The sequence below is a fragment of the Ovis aries genome, chromosome 4 (assembly GCF_016772045.2).
Source record: "Ovis aries strain OAR_USU_Benz2616 breed Rambouillet chromosome 4, ARS-UI_Ramb_v3.0, whole genome shotgun sequence".
Classification (NCBI taxonomy): Eukaryota; Metazoa; Chordata; class Mammalia; order Artiodactyla; family Bovidae; genus Ovis; species Ovis aries.
In genome coordinates, this window is record NC_056057.1 from 97560155 (window position 1) to 97584443 (window position 24289).

Consider the following 24289-nt stretch of genomic DNA (forward strand, 5'->3'; position numbering starts at 1 on the left):
TAACAGGAGGGAGGGTTTCAATTACACGAGCATTTCTTAAGCTTGTTCAGTCTATAGCCCGCCTGTGCCCTTGCTGGTACAAACAGCCCTTTCAGCCACCTGAGCCACCTGTTGGTGGGGGCCCCTCCTTGAGCTTCACACATGCTCGCTCTCCTCCTGCTCCTCTATCTGTTTCTGTCCCTCCCTCTGTCTCTCTCTCTCTCACACACACACCTGCTGTCATTCTCTTCCTGCAAAGTTCCCCATCCCCTCACTCTCTCCAACCATGGGAAAAGTTGGCAAAAGTGACAGAGAAAAATGGATGTATCTTGAAATCACAAGGAACCCCACTACCGATGCTCTTTTGCATGGATTTTCCTGGGGTGGGCTGGCTGGAATCACAGCACTTAGCACAGGGTCTTGCCTGCTGTGCAAACTTGACAAGCGTGCTGATTCTAATATAGACTGTGACACTCACCCCATCCCTGGATCACAGGCCTGGTTTGCAGGGACTTGCTGCTAGGCAGAAGGTCTAATATGTGTCCCTTTGTGTGCCTGAGCCTAGCAGAGTGCCTGGCACAGGAGGCCCAGGGCTGGTGTGAGAGATACAGGGACAAGTCTGTGTGTATGGGCATGGAGCCTCCAAAGTGATGAAGCCCCTGCAGTCTTCACCTCCCTAGTAAACTCAGGTGCCCCAATGGAGCATCTACATGTTATCTGGCATCCTTGTCCTTCCCCACTGCCTCTGCCCAACCCCAGCCTGCTCCCTTACCTCCTGCTCAGCCTGAGTCCTCATCTATCAATTCGCAGCTGTGAATGCCCAGTTGGCATCTGTTTCAGATGAAAGGGATGCAAATGGCATATTTAGGAGAAGCAATGTCTGGCTTTGCCCCGAACTTAAGCAAATAAGAAAGAAAGGCCCCCAGGGAAGAATTAAGACAGGGCATGAGGGAACTTTCCAGATAAGTTGTTGTTCAGTTGCTAAGTCGAGCGCAACTCTTTGTGACCCCACTGAAATCAGCATGCCAGACTTCCCGATCCTTCACTATCTCCCAGAGCACCCTCCAACTCATGTCCATTGAGTTGGTGATGCCATCCAACCATCTCATCCTGTCATCCCCTTTATCTCCTGTCCCTTCATCTTCTGCCCTCAATCTTTCCCAGCATCAGGGTCTTTTCCAATGAGTGTGCCCTTCACACCAGGTGGCCAAAGTATTGGAGCTTCAGCATCAGTTCTTCCAATGAATATTCAAGGTTGATTTCCCATAGGATTGACTGGTTTAATCTGCTTGCAGTCCAAGGGACTCTCAAGAGTCTTCTCCACAATTCGAAAGCATCAATTCTTTGGCACTCAGCCTTCTTCATGTTCCAGCTCTCATATCAGTAGATGACTACTGGGAAAACCATAGCTTTGACTGTACAAACCTTTGTCAGCAAAGTGATGTCTCTGCTTTTAATATGTTGTCTAGGTTTGTCATAGCTTTTCTTGATAAGAGAATATTGTACATCTTGATGGGGTGTGGATTACTTTGGTTTATGCATTGATCAAAAATTTTCAGACTGTACACAGAGCCTCTGTTTATCTCACTCTATGTAAATTAAATATTAAATCCTGATTCAAAGCATCTTAGAAGATCCAGGGACCCACTCTTCTCCACCTGACCATGTGGGCCAGGGGTTTCTCCTGGTTATTAACTCTGGGAGGGAGGAAGGATCCATGTACAGATTGTCACAGAGGCAGGCAGCTTGGGTCTAGGATGCTCATGAGCTGAGTGCTCCCGGGAGGTTGGACTTTACATCAGCACAGCCCCGAGCACCAGGTCCTTCCCACAGCCAGGAGGCTCAAGGTCACGGAGAACCACATCTTGAGCTGGCAGGGCACTCTGGAGCTGGGATGCTGCCCCAGGTGGCTACACAGCTGGGGGATGTGCAGTCTGGACTTGGCAGCAGGTGCCCAAAGTTCACATCCATGGCCATTTACTTTAGGCCACGCTGAGAAGAGAGCAGCTGGGCTTCCCAGTGCAGGCTGGTGGCCTCTTTCATGAACTGTCCGGACTTCACCTTGGACCCAGTCCACTCCCGTTTTCTGCCACTTGACAGGAGGCAGGTATTGGTTACTGAGGGGAAACTGAGGCCAAGTAGGAGTCACCTCTGGGACCTGCTCCTGTCATTCTCGTTTAGCTCAGCTCTAGAGCGGGGAGGTGGGAATACTCGCAGCCCCCCGTACTGCTGTCTCAGAGCCTCAAGGCCCCTGCTTCTCACAGGGCTCCATGCTATGGGGGGCGGGCTGGCATTGCCAGGCAGGATCAAAGCTGACACAGAGACCGGCCTTTGGGTCCCATAGGCATAGAGTGTCAGAGGAGGCTGGCTTTCCTGATCACCCTTAAACGATGCCAGGTGTGAGAGCCTCACGCCACGAGCAGCTGAGCCAACCTTGGCCGAGCTGAACACCAGCTGCCAAAGGCCCCTAAGGAAGACATGGATCTGGAGCACAGCCCCTTTCTGAGAGGCCTCACTGAGTGGGACAAAGAAAATGACTTTCCCATTGCCTTGTAAAATATCATCCAGGCAACTCTTTTACATTGATCAGAACTGATCTGGCTGCTGAATGCAGCCTCTCCCATCGTCTGCATGCCGGCCAGTCTCAGGCGTCACTGTTCTGTTAGGATACACAACTTTGAGTACGCTCCTCTACCCAGCTTTCCAGTCATCTCTGAGCTATGTGTATTTCAGGGTAGGTCGATGGGCCTCCATTTTTCCCCACCCCCACAATATGCCTGAGGACTTTCAAACCTTTCCTTAGCAAACTCAAGGTCTCGTGATACCTGAGACTGTCAACCAGAGAAGGGAGGTTGCCCATCCTGGGCCCTTTGGGGAGGATGTGTTAGAATTTAATAGGTCATTCTAACTTTCAGAGGCACTCCTGGGGTAGAGTGAGGCAGGACCCTGCCTCCACCTTCTTATAGTTGGAAATGACTGGTAAATGTCATTGGTCACATACAGTTCAGGCTCTTAGTAAAAAATCTTAAGTCTTTTTTATTTCTTTTTAATTTATGGGACTTGTGTTTGCCTGGAGAATCCCATGGACAGAGGAGCCTGGCAGGCTAAAGTCCATGGGGTTGCAAAGAGTTGGACACAATGGAAGCGACTTAGCATGCACGCGTACACATATCCAACTCTTAGCATGTTAGGTTTCAACTGCTAACTAGAAGCCTGGGGTTCCTGCAATGAAAGCTTGACTGGGACCAAGTTCCACTGAGTGGGACCCAACTACTGATGGTTTTTCCAGTCAGCCATGCCAAGGCCAAGGTTCTCTGGATCCCACTAAGAAAGGCTTTCAGCTCTCCCCATATGTCTGGGTGGTTATCTATACCCTACTTTCATCCCTCAGTTCATTTTTCAGGATCCACTTGCCTCCACTGTGCACCATTGCCTTCTTTCCACTTCTGGAGAGTCAAATGGAGCCAGCAAGGAAGAGGCATAGGGTGGGAGTGCCAACACTAGGGCAGAGTTTCACCCACTGGTCTCGTAATACCGGACACAGGGCACTCTGACAGCCAGTTGAATATTTGGACAGCCCCAAGGAGAGCCTGGGCTTCCCAGATGGTTCACATGGTAAAGTGTCTGCCTGCAATGCAGGAGACCCAAGCTTGATCCCTGGATTGGGAAGATTCCCTGGAGAAAGAAATGGCAACCCACTCCAGTGCTCTCGCCTGGAAAATTCCATGGATGAAGGAGCCTGGTAGGCTACAATTCATGGGGTCACAAAGAGTCAGACACGACTGAGCAACTTCACTCACTCACTCAAGGAGAGCCTTTGGGTGCTACACACTTGAACTTAACCCTCAAATACCAGGAGATTCTGGGGAGACACTGAAGTCTGTTAAGTGACTGTTGAATCACTAACCACATAAATGATTTAGCGGCCATGTAAGCCTGGAGAAAAAGAGTCCAATGCCTTTTTCTTGCTGTTCAGCCCTGGAATGTAAGTCTGCAGTCAAACTGCAACCACAATGTCCAGAGATCTCCCTCCAGCCCCTTAGAGTGTAATGATCCCAGGCGACCCCATATCCTGACTCATCACCATTCCCATGTTGACATTTCCATACATTTTTATGGGAAGTTAACAATTTAAAGTGAAGTCAGAACACAAGAAGGGAGATAAGATTTACAAAGGATACAAGGGAGGAAGAGTAAGAAAAGGGAGGAAGAGAAGAGAGAGGTCAAATCGAAGGAGAGCAGCGACAGGGAAGAAGATGAAGAGGAAGAGAATTACCTGGGGATGCGGGAAGCAGGAGGAAAATGCCCAGAGGTACTCACGTGTTGTGGAGCACACACCAGCCACAGTGGGGGTCGCCCGAGCCAAGGCACTCGCTGCAGCTCCGATACTGGCTGCAGGACTCCACGGGGACTCTGGTGAGCTAGGGCAGGACCACAGGAGAGACAGAGGTCAAGATCTTGTAGAACAGCCTGGAGTCTACCAGGAAGTGATGTTATCTCGTCGGGTGTATCATCTAAGACTGTGTGGTAGCAGGAAGGGGCCTAGAACCCCAGACCCAAAAGGGACCTGGAGGGATCGTATTTGAGCAGATGGCCATGTAAGCACTGGTTATTTTCTTAGAAGTCTCTGGGAATAGACGCCAAAGAATTTATATCACATTGTTATCAAAGATATTTATATCCTGTACATTTAAATTCTCCCACCATCCAAACCCTCAAATATCACTATAAACATGGAATTCATCACACATTTCTCTTATCAATGTAATCAACATAGGAGCTGCTTCTTTCTCCATTCATGTTTCTCTTTAACCCCCATTCCCAGACCTTCTCCTTCAGGTTTCATCATTTTTGTGGTTCCAGAGAGCATTGCACCCAAGTCCAGGATCTTCCTCTCTCTCTGTAACAAGGTGTAATCCACTCGCTTCATGCTGCCATTTGCCCACTCTCTCTTTCTCATAATGTTGGCCAACTGGCTCGCAGAGTTGTTCACTCTGGAGCTTTTAAAGAGCAGCTGTTGCTATTTCTCTTCCTACCCACACTCTCTTCATGACTAGAGGCTTCCTCTCCAACCCCAAAACTTTATCTTCACTTTCACCAGCCGCTTGTTAATGTAAAATGTTTCGCATGACATTTCTGTTTAGCCCAAATGCTTCTATTTCCTGCATCCCCATAAAGATCTTTTGAATTTCTTTGTTCTCCAACATAGCTTTGCCCCAATGTCTTTTGACATGATTTCTCAGGGCCTGTGAGATAGGAGGTACTTAACAATGATACCCAGGATCAAATGGAATTTTAATTTCCTTCCTAGAGCCTTGGTCTTTCTTCTCCACTTTTACCAGTTTCTTCTTTACAAAAAGGTTCTAATCATTCTTTTCCATTTGGGATACCTTTTTATCTCAGTGGAGGACTTCTTACCTAATCTTTCAGCTTGAGCTAAGAGAATTTGATGTGCTTATCCTTTTTTTCTTTTTCAAACTTTGTATTTTGTTTTAGGGTATAGGCAATTATGGGCTTCCCAGGTGGAGACAGTGGTAAAGAACCTGCCTACCAATGAAGAGACATAAGAGACATAAGAGACTCAGGTTTGATCCCTGGGTTGGGAAGATCCCCCGGAGGAGGGCATGGCAACCCACTCCTGAATTCTTGCCTGGAGAATCCCTTGAACAGAGGAGCCTAGTGGGCTACAGTCCATGGGGTCACAGAGAGTTGGACTCGACTGAAGCAACTTAGCATGCATGTACACATAGGCGATTATATCACAGCATTAACAATGTTGTGATGGTTTCAGGTGAACAGCATAGGAACTCAGCCATACATATACATGAATCCACATATATCCACTTTCCTCTAAACTCCCGTCCCATCCACGCTGGTTATCCTTTTTAATTTCTTGCCGTCAGACAGTAGACATGGTAAAGGATAAATCACCTGACCTGGCTGAGCCTCTGTGCTTTATGAGCAAATGCAGAGGCTGTGTGTTCCCTGCTGCTTCATGGGGCATCTGCTTCCATAAAATTATGTAGCACTTGGCAGGGGCTACTTGTAACTCACACACAGGCGAACTGGCACCAGAGTCTGCTCAATTAGTCTCAGAACTCTTTTGGAATTAATTATTCATTAATTGTTACTTTCCAATCCCATGTGATTTCTTTTTCTTTTCTACTTTAATTTTATTCTCCCCTTTATGTATCTTTCCTGTTTTCTCACATGCCCGTTGGGCAATCTTAACGACCACCATGTGTGTTCACTTCTTCCAAGGTACCTTTTAGCTTCCTGCTCCTGTTCCTATAGATTTGCCCTTGGCCTTGGTGGCCCTTTCTCCACATTCTCAGATGTCTTTTTGCACATTTGGAAGTTTATCTTTCCTTCGATGACCTCTCACGCCATCAGCCTGGGCCATGCCTCGGCTCTGCGTACATACAACCTTCCCATTTTCATAATTGATCCTGACAATCAGCCTCTTACAAATTACACCCCTGACTCAACACACAGCCAGGAACTGACCTGCTTCTTGCTGCCTCTTTCATTTCCTTACCTACCCATTAAATGGGCATAGACACACTGGTCATGTAAGCATATGAATAACGGTACCCAGACCGAAGCACATGGACTCCTAGGAATGCACAAGTGGTAACGAGATCCACAGCTATTCTTAATATTTCCAAAAGCCCAGTGGAAATTGGATTGTTGCTGTTTTCTGTTTGTGTGCATACTCTGTGATGTATTTACCATATTAAAAATAGGAAATATATTATTACTTAATAAATACAGTTGGTTTAGTAGGCAAAAATCTTTCAAAACTGGATGCCTAGTGATGAAAAAAGTAATAAAGCAGACCAGAGATGATGAAAGTTGGTAACATAAGCACATAATAATGTTTTCATATGTTCCAGCTGCTTGTCTAGCACTCCATATTTCGCACAGGCTTAAAGAGGAAATCATGGCTTGCTCAATCAAAAGCAGTTTCTTGGTCTAAACTTAATTAATATCCTCCTTGATTTCTCCCAGGGACATGATCTGTAATCTGTCTCAGATGGCCATGTCATGGGATTCTGGGGTGTACAACACATGAAGCCAGCTGCTTGCTGAATCTGATCTCCAAAGCCTTTATATTCACATTTCTAAAAACATCTTGCAACCGGTATTTAATAATATCACTACCCGGAATTGTTAAATAGCATCACTGATTCAATGCACATGAGTTTGAGCAAACTCTGGGATATAGTGAAGGACAGGGAAGCCTGGTGTGCTGAAGTTCTTGGGGTTGCCAAGAATCAGACATGACTTAGCGACTGAACACCACCACCACCAACTGGAATTGTAAAGCCTCTCCTCTGTTGATTTTAAACAAGAGTCATTTTCGTTTGGTTGGAAAGAGTGTATGAGCCTTTGGAGCTGGGTTCAAATTCTAGTTTCACTATTTACTGGCAATGAGATCTTACTGTCTCTGAGTCCCATTTTTTCCCTTATCTTTCAACATGGAGATAAAGGTCCCCATCAGTTCACAGAGTCCCCATCAATTTTGGACACTACTGAATGACTAGCACTTTCCCTTTCTTTCACTTTGTGAATGATCAAACACATCATGAGTGAAAGTTTTTCTTACTGTCATCTTTGTCATCAATAGCGCTAGTTGCTCAGTCATGTCCAACCCTTTGCAACCCCATGGACTGCAGCTTGCCAGGCTCCTCCGTCCATGGGATTCTCCAGCCAAGAAGTGGGGTGCCATTTCCTCCTTCAGCGGATCTTCCAGACCCAGGGATTGAACTCAGGTCTCTGGCATTGCAGGCAATTTATTTACCCTCTGAGCCACCAGGGAAGCCCAAGCTTTGGGGAGGGGGGCGTCTAAGTACACAGTAACAGCATGGATCACAAGTCCCTTGAAAGTCTATGATCTGACAGGTTAGGTTAGTAGTTCTAATTCCCCAGCCAGTTACAGAATGGTGAAAGAGATCAGAAGAGCCGATGAGAAAGGAAAGCTGTCATTAATACTCACTCTTTACCGCCCTGTCACTTTACTTCTCCCTCCCCTATCACCCCAAAACTGCCCTGACAGCCTTCCTAGGCCTCATGAACTTGGTCAGGAGTTTAATGCCAGGAAGAACTTTCCTCCTTTAGGAACTGGATCACATCCTTTCCTCCTTGAACTGTGATGTTTGCTCCTAAACCATCCATTGCTTCATTCCGGCCCGGCTTCCTGGATTTATTCTACCATCTATTATATCAGTTAGGAACTTTTTTTTTTTTTGCTTTTTCATCAGGGCAATCCCTGTAGAAGGAAGTTCTGGGAATTTATTATGCTGCCTAACTTCCTTTCACCTTTTCTTAGAGGTGCTTTCTATCTGTATGTTCAGTCATTTGTTATTACTCTTCTGAACTTTACCTAGGTTTTCTCCATTCTCCTCAAAGAATGGATGCTAAAATGGAGGAACCACCAGGATTCTGACAGTCCACATAGAAGAGCTGCCATTATTTAAAAGCTGAGTGCCTCCTCCCTTCACCTTTGCAGGACTTTCCCAAAGAAAGTCAAGCCCAGAGAAATATCCAAAGTCCCACTTTCAGGCAGTATTCTCCAGCACAACCACCTCTCCAAGGGGGACTCCATAACTCCCAATCTACATCATTGCTTTGCCTCACTCCCCACCCCATGTAATCTGGAGAGCATCAGAAATTTGCCTGACACTTTAAATAGCTTTTGAAAATTAGATTTAGCCCACCATTTATCTGGGTGCCATTCTGTACCCTAATGCCTCTGGTTACTGGCCACACCTTGCTAAGCTGCACAGGTGGTAGACAGATTCGGAGTCACCTTGGTGCTAGGACTCTCTCTCCCCAGATATGTAACTTCTCCACCTGCTCCTGACACCGAACAAAGCCGCCTCTCCCATCCCCCGTCTCCACTCCTCTCCTGACCCTGGAACACAAACCACTCCAGATGCAGAGCCACGATTAATTAAAAGCACCCCACGCTGATTAAAGTCTTCAGCTACAGTGCCAGGCATGCTAATTAACCGAGCGAGGGAATTCAGACCACAGGAAGAGGTGAAAAAAGAAAGTCATGGAGGGGGGCTTCTTTTTGGAGAACAAGTCAGATAGCAACGTGTCATATCTAGAGATGAGTGTACCCTAGTGGCTGATGGTCTCAGAGACCACAGACGAGAGAGGGCTGTCCCCTGGCCGCTGGACTCCAGGAGAGGTGCTGACTTAGGGGCTGCAATTGCCCCCTCATTGATTCTAGAGACAGGAACACCGCACGCCCCCAGCCACCACCTCTCAGGACCTTTGTGTGTGTCTACACCATGCTGGGAGAGAGTGGGGCTCCTGGGGTGGAAGGTTCTAGTAGGGCAGTCTTCCTGACCCATTCTGTCAGCTTTAGGCAAAAACCTATTGGGCAGTTTGGCAGTTCCTCAAAAAACTAAACTTAGAATTTATCATACTATCTAGTAATTCTACTTCTGGGTACATATTCCCAGAGAATAGAAAGCAGGGACTTGAATTTATACACCAATATTCATAGCAACATTATTCACTATAGCCAGAAGGTAGCCACCCAAGTGCCCATAGACAGATGAAAGGATACTGAAATGAATTAAAAAAAAAAAAGAATGGACAAATAAAATGTGGAATATACACACAGTTAAACATGATTCAGCCTCAGCAAGGAAGGAAATTCAGATGACAGCATGGATGAACCTTAAAAACATTATTCTAAGTGAAATACGTCAGTCACAAAAAGACAAATATTGCACGATGTCACTTATATGAGATCCAGAACAGTCAAATCCATAAAGACAGAAAATAAAAAGTGGTCACCAGGGGCTGAGGGAAGGGAATGGGGAGTTAGTATTTAATAGGCAGTTTGGGCAGAGAAGGCAATGGCACCCCACTCCAGCACTCTTGCCTGGAAAATCCCATGGGCGGAGGAGCCTGGTGGGCTGCAGTCCATGGGGTCGCTAGGAGTTGGACACGACTGAGCGACTTCACTTTCACTTTTCACTTTCATGCATTGGAGAAGGAAATGGCAACCCCCTCCAGTGTTCTTGCCTGGAGACTCCCAGGGACAGGGGAGCCTGGTGGGCTGCCGTCTATGGGGTCGCACAGAGTCAGACACGACTGAAGCGACTTAGCAGCAGCAGCAGCAGCAGCAGCAGGCAGTTTGGGAAGAAGAAACAGCTGCTGGTGAAGAATGGTGGGAATGGCTGCAGCACAAGGGGAATGCACCCGATGCTGCAGACACCTAAAATGGATAAGATGGCGAATTTATGTGAGGCGTATTTTACCATAAAGGGATTGGGGGCAGGAGGAGAAGGGGACGACCGAGGATGAGATGGCTGGGTGGCGTCACTGACTCGATGGACGCGAATCTGAGTGAACTCCGGGAATTGGTGATGGACAGGGAAGCCTGGTGTGCTGCTATTCATGGGGTTGCAAAGAGTTGGACACGACTGAGTGACTGAACTGAACTGAACTGAACTGAAAAACATTTTAAAAACACTATTGGGTGGATATAAGAACACCTATTTCCTGCCTAGGAGCCTGGATCAAGGGGGAGGGGGGAGAAGCTTTCTGTTGGTAGACTGGTAATAAATTCATACACATGAAATATTCTGAGATCCTTGAGTGAAAAGATAGGCATCATTATTCAATTTAATCTCAAATGGACAAAAGAGTTTGGGATGAATGTCTCTTATCGTGTATTGTCATGGAAGTGGACCTGTCACTCTCAAGCTCTGCACCTCTGTTTCCTGATTTGGAAAAATAATGTCTTAGTCTTGTTCCATCCAGAACCATGCTTCACATCTCACCCTTTTCAAGAGGCACAGGGGAGAGGTCTGGAATTCATACACTTCCTGTGTGGTCAAATGGCCCCTGGTTTTATCAAATTGTCCTCAAATTCAGCCTCTGCCTCAGCATTTCTCATCCCTAATTATGACCAGGAGCATCTGTGTGTTCATCCCTATCTCCCCTCCATGACCTTCCTGGGAATCACAATGGTTTGCTCTATCCTTTGACCACCAAGGTAAACGTCCCTAAATAATACAGTGTAGTTGTGTCTGCTTTGAAACTATGCTCAATAGAAGCATCATCTCTACTCTTTTATCTGTCCAGGCCCATGAGCAAGACCATGAAGTTACAAAACAATGACCTGGGGTAGGAAGACAAGGAGTGACTGACAGCAGAGCAAAGGAGCCCACACAGGAGTTCAGTTCACGACCTTGGTCTTTATCAGCTTCTTCACTCGAGTCAATAGACTCTATTCTCTGCTGGGCCTGGGGCCTGGGTGTGCTCAGGGCAGTTGGAGGAATTTTCACAGTTGCCTTGAGTTCTGGCCCCTACAGCCCAGCCCCTGTCTGGTTTCCCTGATATTCTGAAAGATGCTTTCCTCCGGCAATAGGGTCCCACTCTGCCTGTTCCCCTTAACATTCCAAAGGGTGCCTGCTGTTCTGCTGATTACATTCAGGAATGTTCCATACATAGAGCATCCAGCCTGTGTGTGCACCTCTAATTTGTTTAAGCATTTGACATTCTGGTCTAAATGTGAGTTATTGCTCCATCTCTCCTCTTATAATTGGATGCTAATGCTGCAGTAGATACACTGAGCCTGATGGAGGGAGTTAATTTAAATGTTCAAAAGGCTTCGCAATTTCCCAATTTCCTTCAAAATTGTCAAAAAAGAAAAAAATGAGGCAAGATGATGCATTAAGAAACCCCGAGAGGCTGCTGCGAGCTGTCCACCTGTGGGGATCCTGTGCCTGGTACTCACCGTCCCCTGTGCTGTTCCGTCTCCGGTCCCCAAGCAAAGGAAGGAGAGTTGGGAAAAGTCCGTCCTTGTGTAGAACATTATTAACTCAGCAATGCGTACGGGTGTTAGCATCATGGTCTCAGGAAAGCCTCTCTACGCACCTCCTTTGGTGGCCTGTGATTGCCTCTCCAGCCTTTTTTTCTGCTGCTGTGGGGCTATGACGGGGTTTTGCAGAGCCCTGTCTCCCCTTGATGGCCTCTAAGCCCCTCACCGCCAGGACATGAACCTGTTGTGGCTGAGCACTGGCCCAGGAAGCTGTGTTTATTTCCTGTTGCTCCAGGTGCCTGGAACACAGTCACTCATATCTTCTTTGCTCGGAAAGTGAAAGTCGCTCAGTCGCGTCCACGTCTGACTCTTTGCAACCCCATGGACTATACATTCCATGGAATTCTCCAGGCCAGAATACTGGAGTGGGTAGCCTTTCCCTTCTCCAGGGGATCTTCCCAACCCAGAGATCAAACCCAGGTCTCCTGAATTTCAGGCAGATTCTTTACCAGCTGAGCCACCAGAGAAGCCAAGTACCTTTGTTCAGAGGTGGCAGGTATTTCTCCACTTGGCAGACTGGCAAGAGAGGATGGGGTCCAAAGGCTGGTCACAGGTTCTGGCAGATTGTGTTATGAGGCCCAACTCTTTGCTCCCCTAAAGTAGCCTCTGACACCCCCACGCTTATTCCTACCTGACCTCATGGTGAATGGAGAGGTGGAGTGTTCTTCCCACCCTTTGACCTTGGGCTTGGCCTCAGGACTGAATCTGGTCCAGGGGATGGCAGCAAGCACAGGGCAAAGGTTTGAGATATGTCCATGTGCTTGGTCTTGCCCTCCATGCTTCTGCCACTGCCATGAAAAGAGCTTCCCCAGGTAGCTGCTTCCTCTTCTGCAAAATGAACCCATGTGGAGAGACCTGAACCCAACCCCCAGAAAGGAAAGGAATCCAGCTGCTGTGGCAGCTTCAGGCAGAACTGCCTCACTTAGCCTAGATCAGCTGATGTGCAAAGGATCTGCAGGTCTGTGAGAATGAGAATCAGTGCTTACTATTGTATGCTACTGAGTCTGGGGGTGGTTTGTTACACAGCGTTTTGGGGACAATAGCTAACTGATACACAGGTCCGATACGCAGAAAGAAAGTCACACCTGGGTGCAAAGGTGTGAAGGGGAGAGGGGAGAGGCTGAACGAGGAGGGGTAAGGTGGCAATGTGGTACAGGTAGTTTCAATCCTGAGCACCAGACAGGTCTACATAAACACTCAGGTTATATGCATCTGGTACCATGTGGGAGAGATTATTAAAAACTGGGACCAACTTGACAAGCGAATCTTCCTAGTATCTCCTGTGCTGACCAAACTCTCTATGACCATAGATCTGTAGACCTCAGGGAGGCACGGGCCCTGAGAAAAATGGCTGAAAAGACTCTGGACAGAGACTCTGGCTCTTCAGAGGTGGAGAGCTGACTGGAAGCACGGATGCTTGCAGGACCCTCTGTTCTGACCTCCTGCTGGCTCCAGTGCCAGGAAATGATTTTATCCACTTGGCAGTAATAAATGCTCCTCAGGAATAATTTGCCTTGAACTTTGCAATTTCTTCTGCTTGCCTTCTGGCTGCGGGCTCATTCAGCAGGGGCCTCACTTACTTGAGAGCAGACTGATGCCCGGGATCAAGGGCGCCACCACCCCTGTCCCCACCTGCCTCTAGGCAGGGGGTTCTGGGGTCCAGTTTGTACATAAATACTCATATCTAGCAAGGATGACAGCCCCAGAGCATGAGGCTTGGGGGGCTGAGGTCCCAAGCTCTCATCCCTTCTGGGTGTCTGGATGACCTTGGACAAACCCTCTCCCTTCCTTATGTCTCTCTGGTCTCCTTTTCAGATCGGAGGACTCAGGCCTCCTCTACCTCAGAGAATCCGTCACAAAATACTACTAATACAAATAGTCTGGGAAGCTCTTTGCAAATAAAAAGTAGCAGATGTTGTGGAGGGCTGCAATTTGCTGCTATTAATAAGTATAAATGCCTAATAGGAAGCCAGTTTGCTCTGGGAACTCGGACAGCCAAGGAGCGAGCTTGACGCCGGAATCATCAACATATGCTGCTCCTCATTAGCAAACGGCAGTAGCTGGGCCAGAAGCGCTCCGCGCGATTTCTGCAGCCTTGAGAAATTACCCCACCCTCGCGCCTCCTGGTGTGGGCTGTGCCACAATGGCCTAGCTTCTCTTCAGCCAGATCCCTCACCAAGCGAGGAGCCAGCCCTTTCCCTGTTGCACAGATGGAAAAGCCACAACCCAGAGAGGCTGAGCAGCTTGCCCAAGGTCACAGAGCAGGGCGGCGGCCAAGGTGGAAACTGAAAGGAAGCCGGGGCAGCCTGCATCTGGCCAGCACACACCCACTGTTTGCACACAGTTCAGGGGACTGAGAAACCACTAGTCTCTCCACCGAACCCAGGTTCCAGGGTTGAGAATTCCATAGCACTGGAGACTGCTGACTGTAAACGAGGAAGGTTTGGCTGAATTCAGGGGCCGAGGGGCCTCTTCACGGGGGCGAAGAGGTCTGTCATTGACTAAGAACCCTAAAGAGAGGCTGACAGCAGGTCTCAGCAAACCCTCCTTTTCCAGGCAGGTCCCTCGGCTCCTTTTAAGCATGGTTGGAGAGGATAACAAAGTTTGGAATCGTTTCTCTCAGAGTCAAGTAGAAGCAGAGATTTGGGGGAAAGGCAAACCTGGATTTGAATCCTGGATCCGCCATTTCCTGTGTGACTTGGACAATTTACTTAACCTCTCTGAGTCTCCTTTGCCTTATCTAGGGATGAGAGGGAGCACCCTGAAGGGTTGTTTTGGGGATGCATTGCGATGACAGATACAAACAAGTTAGTGCAATGCCAAGAACAACTCTTCCAGCATCCTTCTCAGGTGAAACGCCCCCCTGAGGGGTGGTGTGAAGTCATCTTCAGCCCACCACGCTTGGCACTCAGCTCAGGCACAGCAAATGAGACTCAATGAGTAAGAGAGTGAAGGCTTCCATGCACGAATGAATGAAGAAATAAACTTGGTTCCTGTCAAGCTCCTACATATCCCAAGGACCCCATGGAGATCAACGACTTGACAGTCTTGGCTACCCTCCCCCCAAATCTATAATTTCTGGATTATTGCCACCAGTTTGTTGCTTTGGGTAAAGGTCAAATTCTTGGCCCTCTCTGGGCTCTCATTCACAATGAGCTCAGGAGACCCTGCAAGGTGGGCCAGTCTGGTGCGTCTGATAGAGGAGATGGGCAGTCAGCACACCCACATCCTGCCCAGAAAGACCCCACACCCATGTGAGCAAGAAGGTACCCAGGATTGGAGGAGTGTTTCACAGGGTTAAGAGCAGAAGGGGGGGTGTTCTTGTTTTGTCTCTAAGTCATGTGTGACTCTTTGTGACCCCATGGACTGCAGCACGCCAAGATTCCCTGTCCTTCACTATCTCCCAGAGCTTGCTCAAACTCAGGTCCATTGAGGCGGTAATGTCATCCAATAATGTCCTCCTCTATCGCCCCTTCTCCTCCTATCTTCAGTCTTTCCCAGCATCAGGGTCTTTTCCAATGAGTCGGCTCTGAGCATCAGGTAGCCAAAGAATGGGGACAGCTAGAAACAATCTAGCTTCCAGTCCCCGCATTTTTTCAGGTGAAGCTCAGCTGCTGCAGGGTTTGTCCAGGGCCACATGGCTACCAACATTACCCTTTGACACCCAACCCCTAGATACAGGCTCCTGCCCAAGGTATCTGCTCATGACCCAGCCCTAGGGTCAGGGATGAAGGAGAAGGCGGAGCCCCGGACCCACACCCAGGGGGAGAGGAATGTGAGCCTCTCTCCCCTCCCCACCCCTGAGCCCAGCAGGTGGGAAGGAGCCTTTGTCCTGGGATCGAAGTGCTAAGTGCTACTTGGGGTCCAGCCATCTTTCATCGAGCTCCGCTGACAGAGCCCCATCCAAGCAGGGAATGGAGACCTGCTGGTGTGAATTTCCCAAACTCAGCCTGCTCAAGGGGGCCCTTTGTTCCCGCAGGCAAGAAGGGGATGGAGGAGGGGCTGGCACGGTGACACCTTTATCCAGGCCTGGTTGCTGAGCCAAGCGAATTCTGAGGCATATGCCGAGACCCTCTGGCTCCCTGGCACAGCTCTTTGTGGGAAGTGGCAGGGCAGGCCTCCTCCACCCAGCACCCAGCCTTCACTCTAACTGCCTTCTGTTGAGGGCAGTGCTGGTAGCATCTCCAGCAAAGGTCTGACTGTTCAGGCCCAAGAGTGGCTGTGGGCAAATCACACACGGATGCGAATGAGTGCCCAGCGGCCCAAGCGTGTATGCCCAGACACGTGTGCCTGGTAACAGGGGTGGTGTTTGCACCCATCTACGGGCAGAGGTTCTCTGGACCACGGGAGCAGGTTTGCAAACCAGTATGGCTGTTCCTGCAGAACCCCTTTCTGGTGAGGTGGCTCCTTTGGACAGCAGACTAACATCTTCCTTCAAAACCAGGAATTCGACCCTGGGAAAAATCATGGTGTCCAGATGAAAGGAAACTGATACCCTTCATCAGGGAGCCTTTGAGGTCCCATCACCATAGCGTCCCTTCTCACACAGCCAGGTGCTACTGGCTTAGGAAGGAGACAGAGACCACAGATGCCCCAGAGAAACCTAAATCCCCTTTCTCCACTCTCACTGCCCGCCTCTGTGTAGCCAAGGAACTCTCACAGACCTCCGTGAGCTCCCCTTGTGAGGGCAGGAGTCCGTTTGCTGCTGGGGGAAGTGGAGGGGGTCCTCTGATGTCTGAGCCATCCTTGGATGTGCATCATCTTTGCCCACACGGGCAAATGTGACCTTTTCATTAAGAGATGCTGCCCTGAGGGCGTTTTCCAGAGTTCTTCAAATATGAAAGGACAGCAGCTAAAATGCCAGCATTTTCAAGGAGTTTTATGCTTTATACACTGTCAGTGGGGGGTGGGGGTTAGATTAGTAAAACCTTTTTGAGGAGTCATTTTGTAGTTATTACCAAAATCTAAAATGACCCAGCAAGTCTTCCTCTTAGAATCTTTCTTCCAGAAATACTAGCACCTGCATATAGGTGCAAGGCTTCTCTGGTGGCTCAGGCGGTAAAGAACCCACCTGCAATGTGGGACCCTGGCTTCTATCCCGGGTTGGGAGGATCCCTTGGAGAAGGAAATGGTAACCCACTCCAGTACTCTTGCCTGGAGAATCCCCATGGACGGAGGGAGCCTGGTGGGCTGCAGTCCATGGGGTCGCAAAGAGTCGGACAGGACTGAACGACTGAACACACAAGCAGTTGCAGGGCTGTGGACAATCACTGTGGCTTCGTATGTGACAACGACTATTCGGAAAGGCCCTAAAATGTTCATTCTTAGGGGACTGGTAAAGTAAATCGTGCGACATCCATACTCTGAGAAAAGGTATGTTTGCGTCATTCACATGGAAAGATATTCACGACCCATCTTTGAGTTAAAAAAGCAAGTGACATAAACAACAAGGATTTACTGTATAGCACAGGAAACTATGCATTATTTTGTAATAAATGAGAACAGAAAAGAATCAATAAAGGAATATATACACACACATATGTATATATGAAGCACTTTGTTGCACACCTGAGACTAACACAGCTACATGAGCACGCTAAATAGCTTCAGGCCTGTCCAACTCTTGTGACCCATGGACTGTAGCCCGCCAGGCTCCTGTGCCCATGGGATTCTCCGGGCAAGAATACTGGAGTGGGTTGCCATTTCCTCCTCCAGGGGATCTTCCTGACCCAGGGATCAAATCCTTCTCTTTTATGTCCCCTGAATTGGCAGGTGAGTTCTTTACCACTAGTGCCACCTGAGAAGCCCCCAAATCAACTATACTTCAATTTATAAAAACAAGTTACAGGAAAAGTATATTAAGACTCAATATTTACTTTTAAGAGACAACTCTGTATTTCTAATACAGACATATTTTTGGGCAGAGAATTACATCTGGAGTGATAGTAAAACTGCTAACAGAGGTCAGCTCTGGAAAGTCTGCATTTTTCACAGACAGGGCATAACTAAAAAATTTTCAGCTTAGCAAATTATAATAATTTTCGAAAGATGTTTTAAACGTTAGTCTTTTAAACCCAACTAATTAGTTCCAATGGCAACCCACTCTCATATGCTAGTAAAGTAATGCTCAAAATTCTCCAAGCCAGGCTTCAGCAATACGTGAACCGTGAACTTCCTGATGTTCAAGCTGGTTTTAGAAAAGGCAGAGGAACCAGAGATCAAATTGCCAACATCCGCTGGATCATGGAAAAACCAAGAGAGTTCCAAAAAAACATCTATTTCTGCTTTATTGACTATGCCAAAGCCTTTGACTGTGTGTGTGGATCACAATAAATTGTGGAAAATTCTGAGAGAGATGGGAATACCAGACCACCTGACCTGCCTCTTGAGAAATCTGTATGCAGGTCAGGAAGCAACAGTTAGAACTGGACATGGAACAACAGACTGGTTCCAAATAGGAGAAGGAGTACGTCAAGGCTGTATATTGTCACCCTGCTTATTTAAGTTCTATGCAGAGTACATCACGAGAAGCGCTGGGCTGGAAGAAACACAAGCTGGAATCAAGATTGCTGGGAGAAATATCAATAACCTCAGATATGCAGATGACACCACCCTTATGGCAGACAGTGAAGAGGAACTAAAAAGCCTCTTGATGAAAGTGAAAGAGGAGAGTGAAAAAGTTGGCTTAAAGCTCAACATTCAGAAAACGAAGATCATGGCATCTGGTCCCATCACTTCATGGGAAATAGATGGGGAAACAGTGGAAACAGTGTCAGACTTTATTTTTGGGGGCTCCAAAATGACTGCAGATGGTGACTGCAGTCATGAAATTAAAAGACGCTTACTCCTTGGAAGAAAAGTTATGACCAACCTAGATAGCATATTCAAAAGCAGAGACATTACTTTGCCGACTAAGGTCCGTCTAGTCAAGGCTATGGTTTTTCCAGTAGTCATGTATGGATGTGAGAGTTGGACTGTGAAGAAGGCTGAGCGCCTAAGAATTGATGCTTTTGAACTGTGGTGTTGGAGAAGACTTGCGAGTCCCTTGGACTGCAAGGAGATCCAACCAGTCCATTCTGAAGGAGATCAACCCTGGGATTTCTTTGGAAGGAATGATGCTAAAGCTGAAACTCCAGTACTTTGGCCACCTCATGTGAAGAGTTGACTCATTGGAAAAGACTCTGATGCTGGAAGGGATTGGGGGCAGGAGGAGAAGGGGATGACAGAGGATGAGATGGCTGGATGGCATCACTGACTCGATGGACGTGAATCTGAGTGAACTCCGGGAGTTGGTGATGGACAGGGAGGCCTGGCATGCTGCGATTCATGGGGTTGCAAAAAGTTGGACATGACTGAGCAACTGAACTGAACTGAACTGAACTAGCTCCACATATATTTTAGGGTCAAAGTCACTATTTTTTCTTTATACTTGTTGATTTCTCACATTTAGGAACTATGAAAAGGATCCAGAACTGATGGGTCTGTACCTTTTGGCTATCTCACAATAACCAGCACCTAGACATCTATGTACCCTGAGTCATAGACGAGTCTTCTCCTTGGAACATTTGCTAGCTCATATTGAGTGCAGGGGGCATTTCTGAGAAGGTAGCTGGTCACTGAGCAAGCTCATATGCTCACCCAGAAGACCCCCATATGAAAACTACTTCATCCCCACTCAACACAGAGAGGACGCCATTGCTCCATGGGTATACTGAGCAAGGGACACTTCTGCCTGTGGTCCCCATGCATTCAGACTCCATCACACACTTCCATTTGGGTCAGCTTATCTTCCATGAAGAGGCATCCTGATGTGGCGGAGCATCTCAGGTTTAGGGATCCTGAGACCTGGGCCCTAGCCTCTGACTAGCCTCTAACTTGCTGTGAGATTGTGGTCAAGGGTCCTTGCTTCTCAAGGGTCCTTGCTCCTCAGGGGTCCTTGCTTCTCAGGCTCTCAGTTTCCAGACATGTAGATCCCTACTGTCCTTTCAGGATGGAAGATTCCATCAGAGTTAAAGGCTATAAAAGCCTCCAGGAATTTCATTCCAGTATCTTTCCCCATTTTATTCCATCCTGACAGCTTTGAATAATAGGCAGGTTCAGAGCTGCCTCTTCTCTAGTTCTTATGATCTTGAAACAGTTCAGTTCAGTTCAGTTCAGTTCAGTCACTCAGTCATGTCCGACTATTTGTGACCCCATGAATCGCAGCATGCCAGGCCTCCCTGTCCATCACCAACTCCCGGAGTTCACTCAGACTCACGTCCATCGAGTCAGTGATGCCATCCAGCCATCTCATCCTCTGTCATCCCCTTCTCCTCCTGCCCCCAATCCCTCCCAGCATCAGAGTCTTTTCCAATGAGTCAACTCTTCGCATGAGGTGGCCAAAGTACTGGAGTTTCAGCTTTAGCATCATTCCTTCCAAAGAAATCCCAGGGTTGATCTTCTTCAGAATGGATTGATTGGAGCTCCTTGCAGTCCAACGGACTCGCAAGAGTCTTCTCCAACACCACAGTTCAAAAGCATCAGTTCTTCGGCACTCAGCTTTCTTCACAGTCCAACTCTCACATCCATACATGACTACTGGAAAAACCATAGCCTTGACTAGACGGACCTTAGTCGGCAAAGTAATGTCTCTGCTTTTGAATATGCTATCTAGGTTGGTCATAACTTTTCTTCCAAGGAGTAAACGTCTTTTAATTTCATGGCTGCAGTCACCATCTGCAGTCATTTTGAAGCCCCCAAAAACAAAGTCTGACACTGTTTCCACTGTTTCCCCATCTATTTCCCATGAAGTGATGGGACCAGATGCCATGATCTTCGTTTTCTGAATGTTGAGCTTTAAGCCAACTTTTTCACTCTCCTCTTTCGCTTTCATCAAGAGGCTTTTAGTTCCTCTTCACTGTCTGCCATAAGGGTGGTGTCATCTGCATATCTGCGGTTATTGATATTTCTCCCAGCAATCTTGATTCCAGCTTGTGTTTCTTCCAGCCCAGCGCTTCTCATGATGTACTCTGCATAGAACTTAAATAAGCAGGGTGACAATATACAGCCTTGACGTACTCCTTCTCCTATTTGGAACCAGTCTGTTGTTCCATGTCCAGTTCTAACTGTTGCTTCCTGACCTGCATACAGATTTCTCAAGAGGCAGGTCAGGTGGTCTGTATTCCCATCTCTCTCAGAATTTTCCACAATTTATTGTGATCCACACAGTCAAAGGCTTTGATATAGTCAATAAAGCAGAAATAGATGTTTTTTTGGAACACTCTTGGTTTTTCCATGATCCAGCGGATGTTGGCAATTTGATCTCTGGTTCCTCTGCCTTTTCTAAAACCAGCTTGAACATCAGGAAGTTCACGGTTCATGTATTGCTGAAGCCTGCGCTGAATCCGGCACACTAAATGTGGCTGAGAGGAGCTACCCCACGTCTGAGGTCAGGGGCAGAAGCTGGGAGGACCCCATGCCCAAAGGGCAGCTGCCAAGAGGAGTTACCCCACGTCTAAGGTCAGGGGCAGTGGCAGAGGGTGCCAGGCTGTGACGGCGCAGGAATGGCCAAGAGGAGCTACCCTGCGCCCGAGGCCAGGGGTGGCGGCCTGGTGGAGTAACCCCACGTCCATGGAGTGGTGGCTGCGTGGGAGCAGGAGGGCCTAGAGGAGCTATCCCATGTTGAAGGTCAGGAAGGGCGGCTGTGAGGAGATACCCTTTGTTCAAGATAAGGAGCAGTGGCTGTGCTTTGCTGGAACAGCGGTGAAGAGATACCCCACGTCCAAGGTAAGAGAAACCCAAGTAAGATGGTAGGTGTTGCAAGAGGCATCAGAGGGCAGACACACTGAAATCATACTCACAGGAAACTAGTCAATCTAATCACACTAGGACCACAGCCTTGTCTAACTCAACGAAACTAAGCCATGCCTGCGGGGCAACCCAAGACGGGCCGGTCATGGTGGAGAGGTCTGACAGAATGTGGTCCACTGGAGAAGGGAATGGAAAACCACTTCAGTATTCTTGCCTTGAGAACCCCATGAACAGTATGAAAAGGCAATATGATAGGATACTGAAAGAGGAACTCCCCAGGTCAGTAGGTGCCCAACATGGTACTGGAGATCAGTGGAGAAATAACTTCAGAAAGAATGAAGGGATGGAGCCAAAGCAAAAACAATACCCAGCTGTGGATGTGACTGGTGATAGAAGTAAGATCTGATGCTGTAAAGAGCAATACTGCATAGGAACCTGGAATGTCAGGTCCATGAATCAAGGCAAATTGGAAGTGGTCAAACAAGAGATGGCAAGGGTGAACGTCGACATTCTAGGAATCAGTGAACTAAAATGGACTGGAATGGGTGAATTTAACTCAGATGACCATTATATCTACTACTGCGGGCAGGAATCCCTCAGAAGAAATGGAGTAGCCATCACGGACAACAAAAGAGTCCGAAATGCAGTACTTGGGTGCAATCTCAAAAACGACAGAATGATCTCTGTTTGTCTCCAAGGCAAACCATTCAATATCACAGCAATCCAAGTCTATGCCCCAACCAGTAATGCTGAAGAAGCTGAAGTTGAATGGTTCTATGAAGACCTACAAGACCTTTTAGAACTAACACCCCAAAAGATGTCCTTTTCATTATAGGGGACTAGAATGCAAAAGTAGGAAGTCAAGAAACACCTGGAGTAACAGGCAAATTTGGCCTTGGAACATGGAATGAAGCAGGGCAAAGACTAATAGAGTTTTGCCAAGAAAATGCACTGGTCATAGCAAACACTCTCTTCCAACAACACAAGAGAAGACTCTACACATGGACATCACCAGATGGTCAACACCGAAATCAGATTGATTATATTCTTTGCAGCCAAAGATGGAGAAGCTCTATACAGTCAACAAAAATAAGACCAGGAGCTGACTGTGGCTCAGATCATGAACTCCTTATTACCAAATTCAGACTTAAATTGAAGAAAGTAGGGAAAACCGCTCGACCATTCAGGTATGACCTAAATCAAATTCCTTAAGATTATACACTGGAAGTGAGAGATAGATTTAAGGGCCTAGATCTGATAGATAGAGTGCCTAATGAACTATGGACGGAGGCTCGTGACATTGTACAGGAGACAGGGATCAAGACTATCCCCATGGAAAAGAAATGCAAAAAGGCAAAATGGCTGTCTGGGAAGGCCTTACAAATGGCTGTGAAAAGAAGAGAGGCGAAAAACAAAGGAGAAAAGGAAAGATATAAGCATCTGAATGCAGAGTTCCAAAGAATAGCAAGAAGAGATAAGAAAGCCTTCTTCAGCGATCAGTGCAAAGAAATAGAGGAAAACAACAGAATGGGAAAGACTAGAGATCTCTTCAAGAAAATTAGAGATACCAAGGGAACATTTCATGCAAAGATGGGCTCGAAAAAGGACAGAAATGGTATGGACCTAACAGAAGCAGAAGATATTAAGAAGAGGTGGCAAGAATACACAGAAGAACTGTACAAAAAAGATCTTCATGACCCAGATATCATGATGGTGTGATCACTCACCTAGAGCCAGACATCCTGGAATGTGAAGTCAAATGGGCCTTAGAAAGCATCACTATGAACAAAGCTAGTGGAGGTGATGGAATTCCAGTTGAGCTGTTTCAAATCCTGAAAGATGATGCTGTGAAAGTGCTGCACTCAATATGCCAGCAAATTTGGAAAACTCAGCAGTGGCCACAGGACTGGAAAAGGTCAGTTTTCATTCCAATTCCAAAGAAAGGCAATACCAAAGAATGCTCAAACTTCTGCACAATTGCACTCATCTCACATGCTAGTAAAGTCATGCTCAGAATTCTCCACGCCAGGCTTGAAGCAGTTAGATGACATCAACCTGAAATATACGTTGCATTATTGTTGTTGTTTAGTTGCTAAGTCATGTCTGACCCTTTTGTGACCCCATGGATGGTGGCCCGCCAAGCTCCTCTGTCCATGGGATTTCTCAGACAAGAATACTGGAGTGGGTTGCCATTTCCTTCTCCATGGGATCTTCCCGACCCAGGGACTGAACCCACGTCACCTGGAAAAGCACCAGTGTTTATTATTGCCATTTCTACCTATTAGTAACATAGACAACTGTGGGGTGAGTAAGGGGCCTCAGTGCTCAGGAGTGGTGGCTGCGCCAAATCCAGCCTGATAGGATGGGAAAGCACAGGCTTTCGGACCCTGATTTAGGCTCAAATCCTGGCTTGGCCACCTGTCAAATGAGTGACCTGGGAACAGTTACTTTATGTCTCTGAGCCTCAATTTCCTCGTGCATAATGGAAATAATATTTCTGCTGTTGGATAACAGTTAGATCCCAGCATGCAGTAAGCACTTAGCAACATCATCCTCACAAGCTTCACGTATTCGAGGCAGCAGAGCCGGGGAGGTAAGGCAGGGTCTCTCACTGGCATCTGCCAGGAGCTGACCCTGTTGGACTACAGCTGTGGGTCAGCTGGTTTCCAT

At 47.5% G+C, this 24289-nt stretch overlaps 1 protein-coding gene across 3 annotated transcripts in view; it reads right to left on the reverse strand.

The window, feature by feature from the left end:
- PLXNA4 (plexin A4) overlaps positions 1–24289 on the reverse strand; it is a 499413-nt gene that overhangs the window by 112714 nt on the left and 362410 nt on the right. For all 3 annotated transcript variants that reach the window (XM_012177152.5, XM_042248843.2, XM_042248844.2), the window contains one exon: positions 4300–4400. In XM_012177152.5, coding sequence (XP_012032542.3) covers positions 4300–4400 — 101 coding nt within the window. The remainder of the gene's footprint in view (positions 1–4299; positions 4401–24289) is intronic.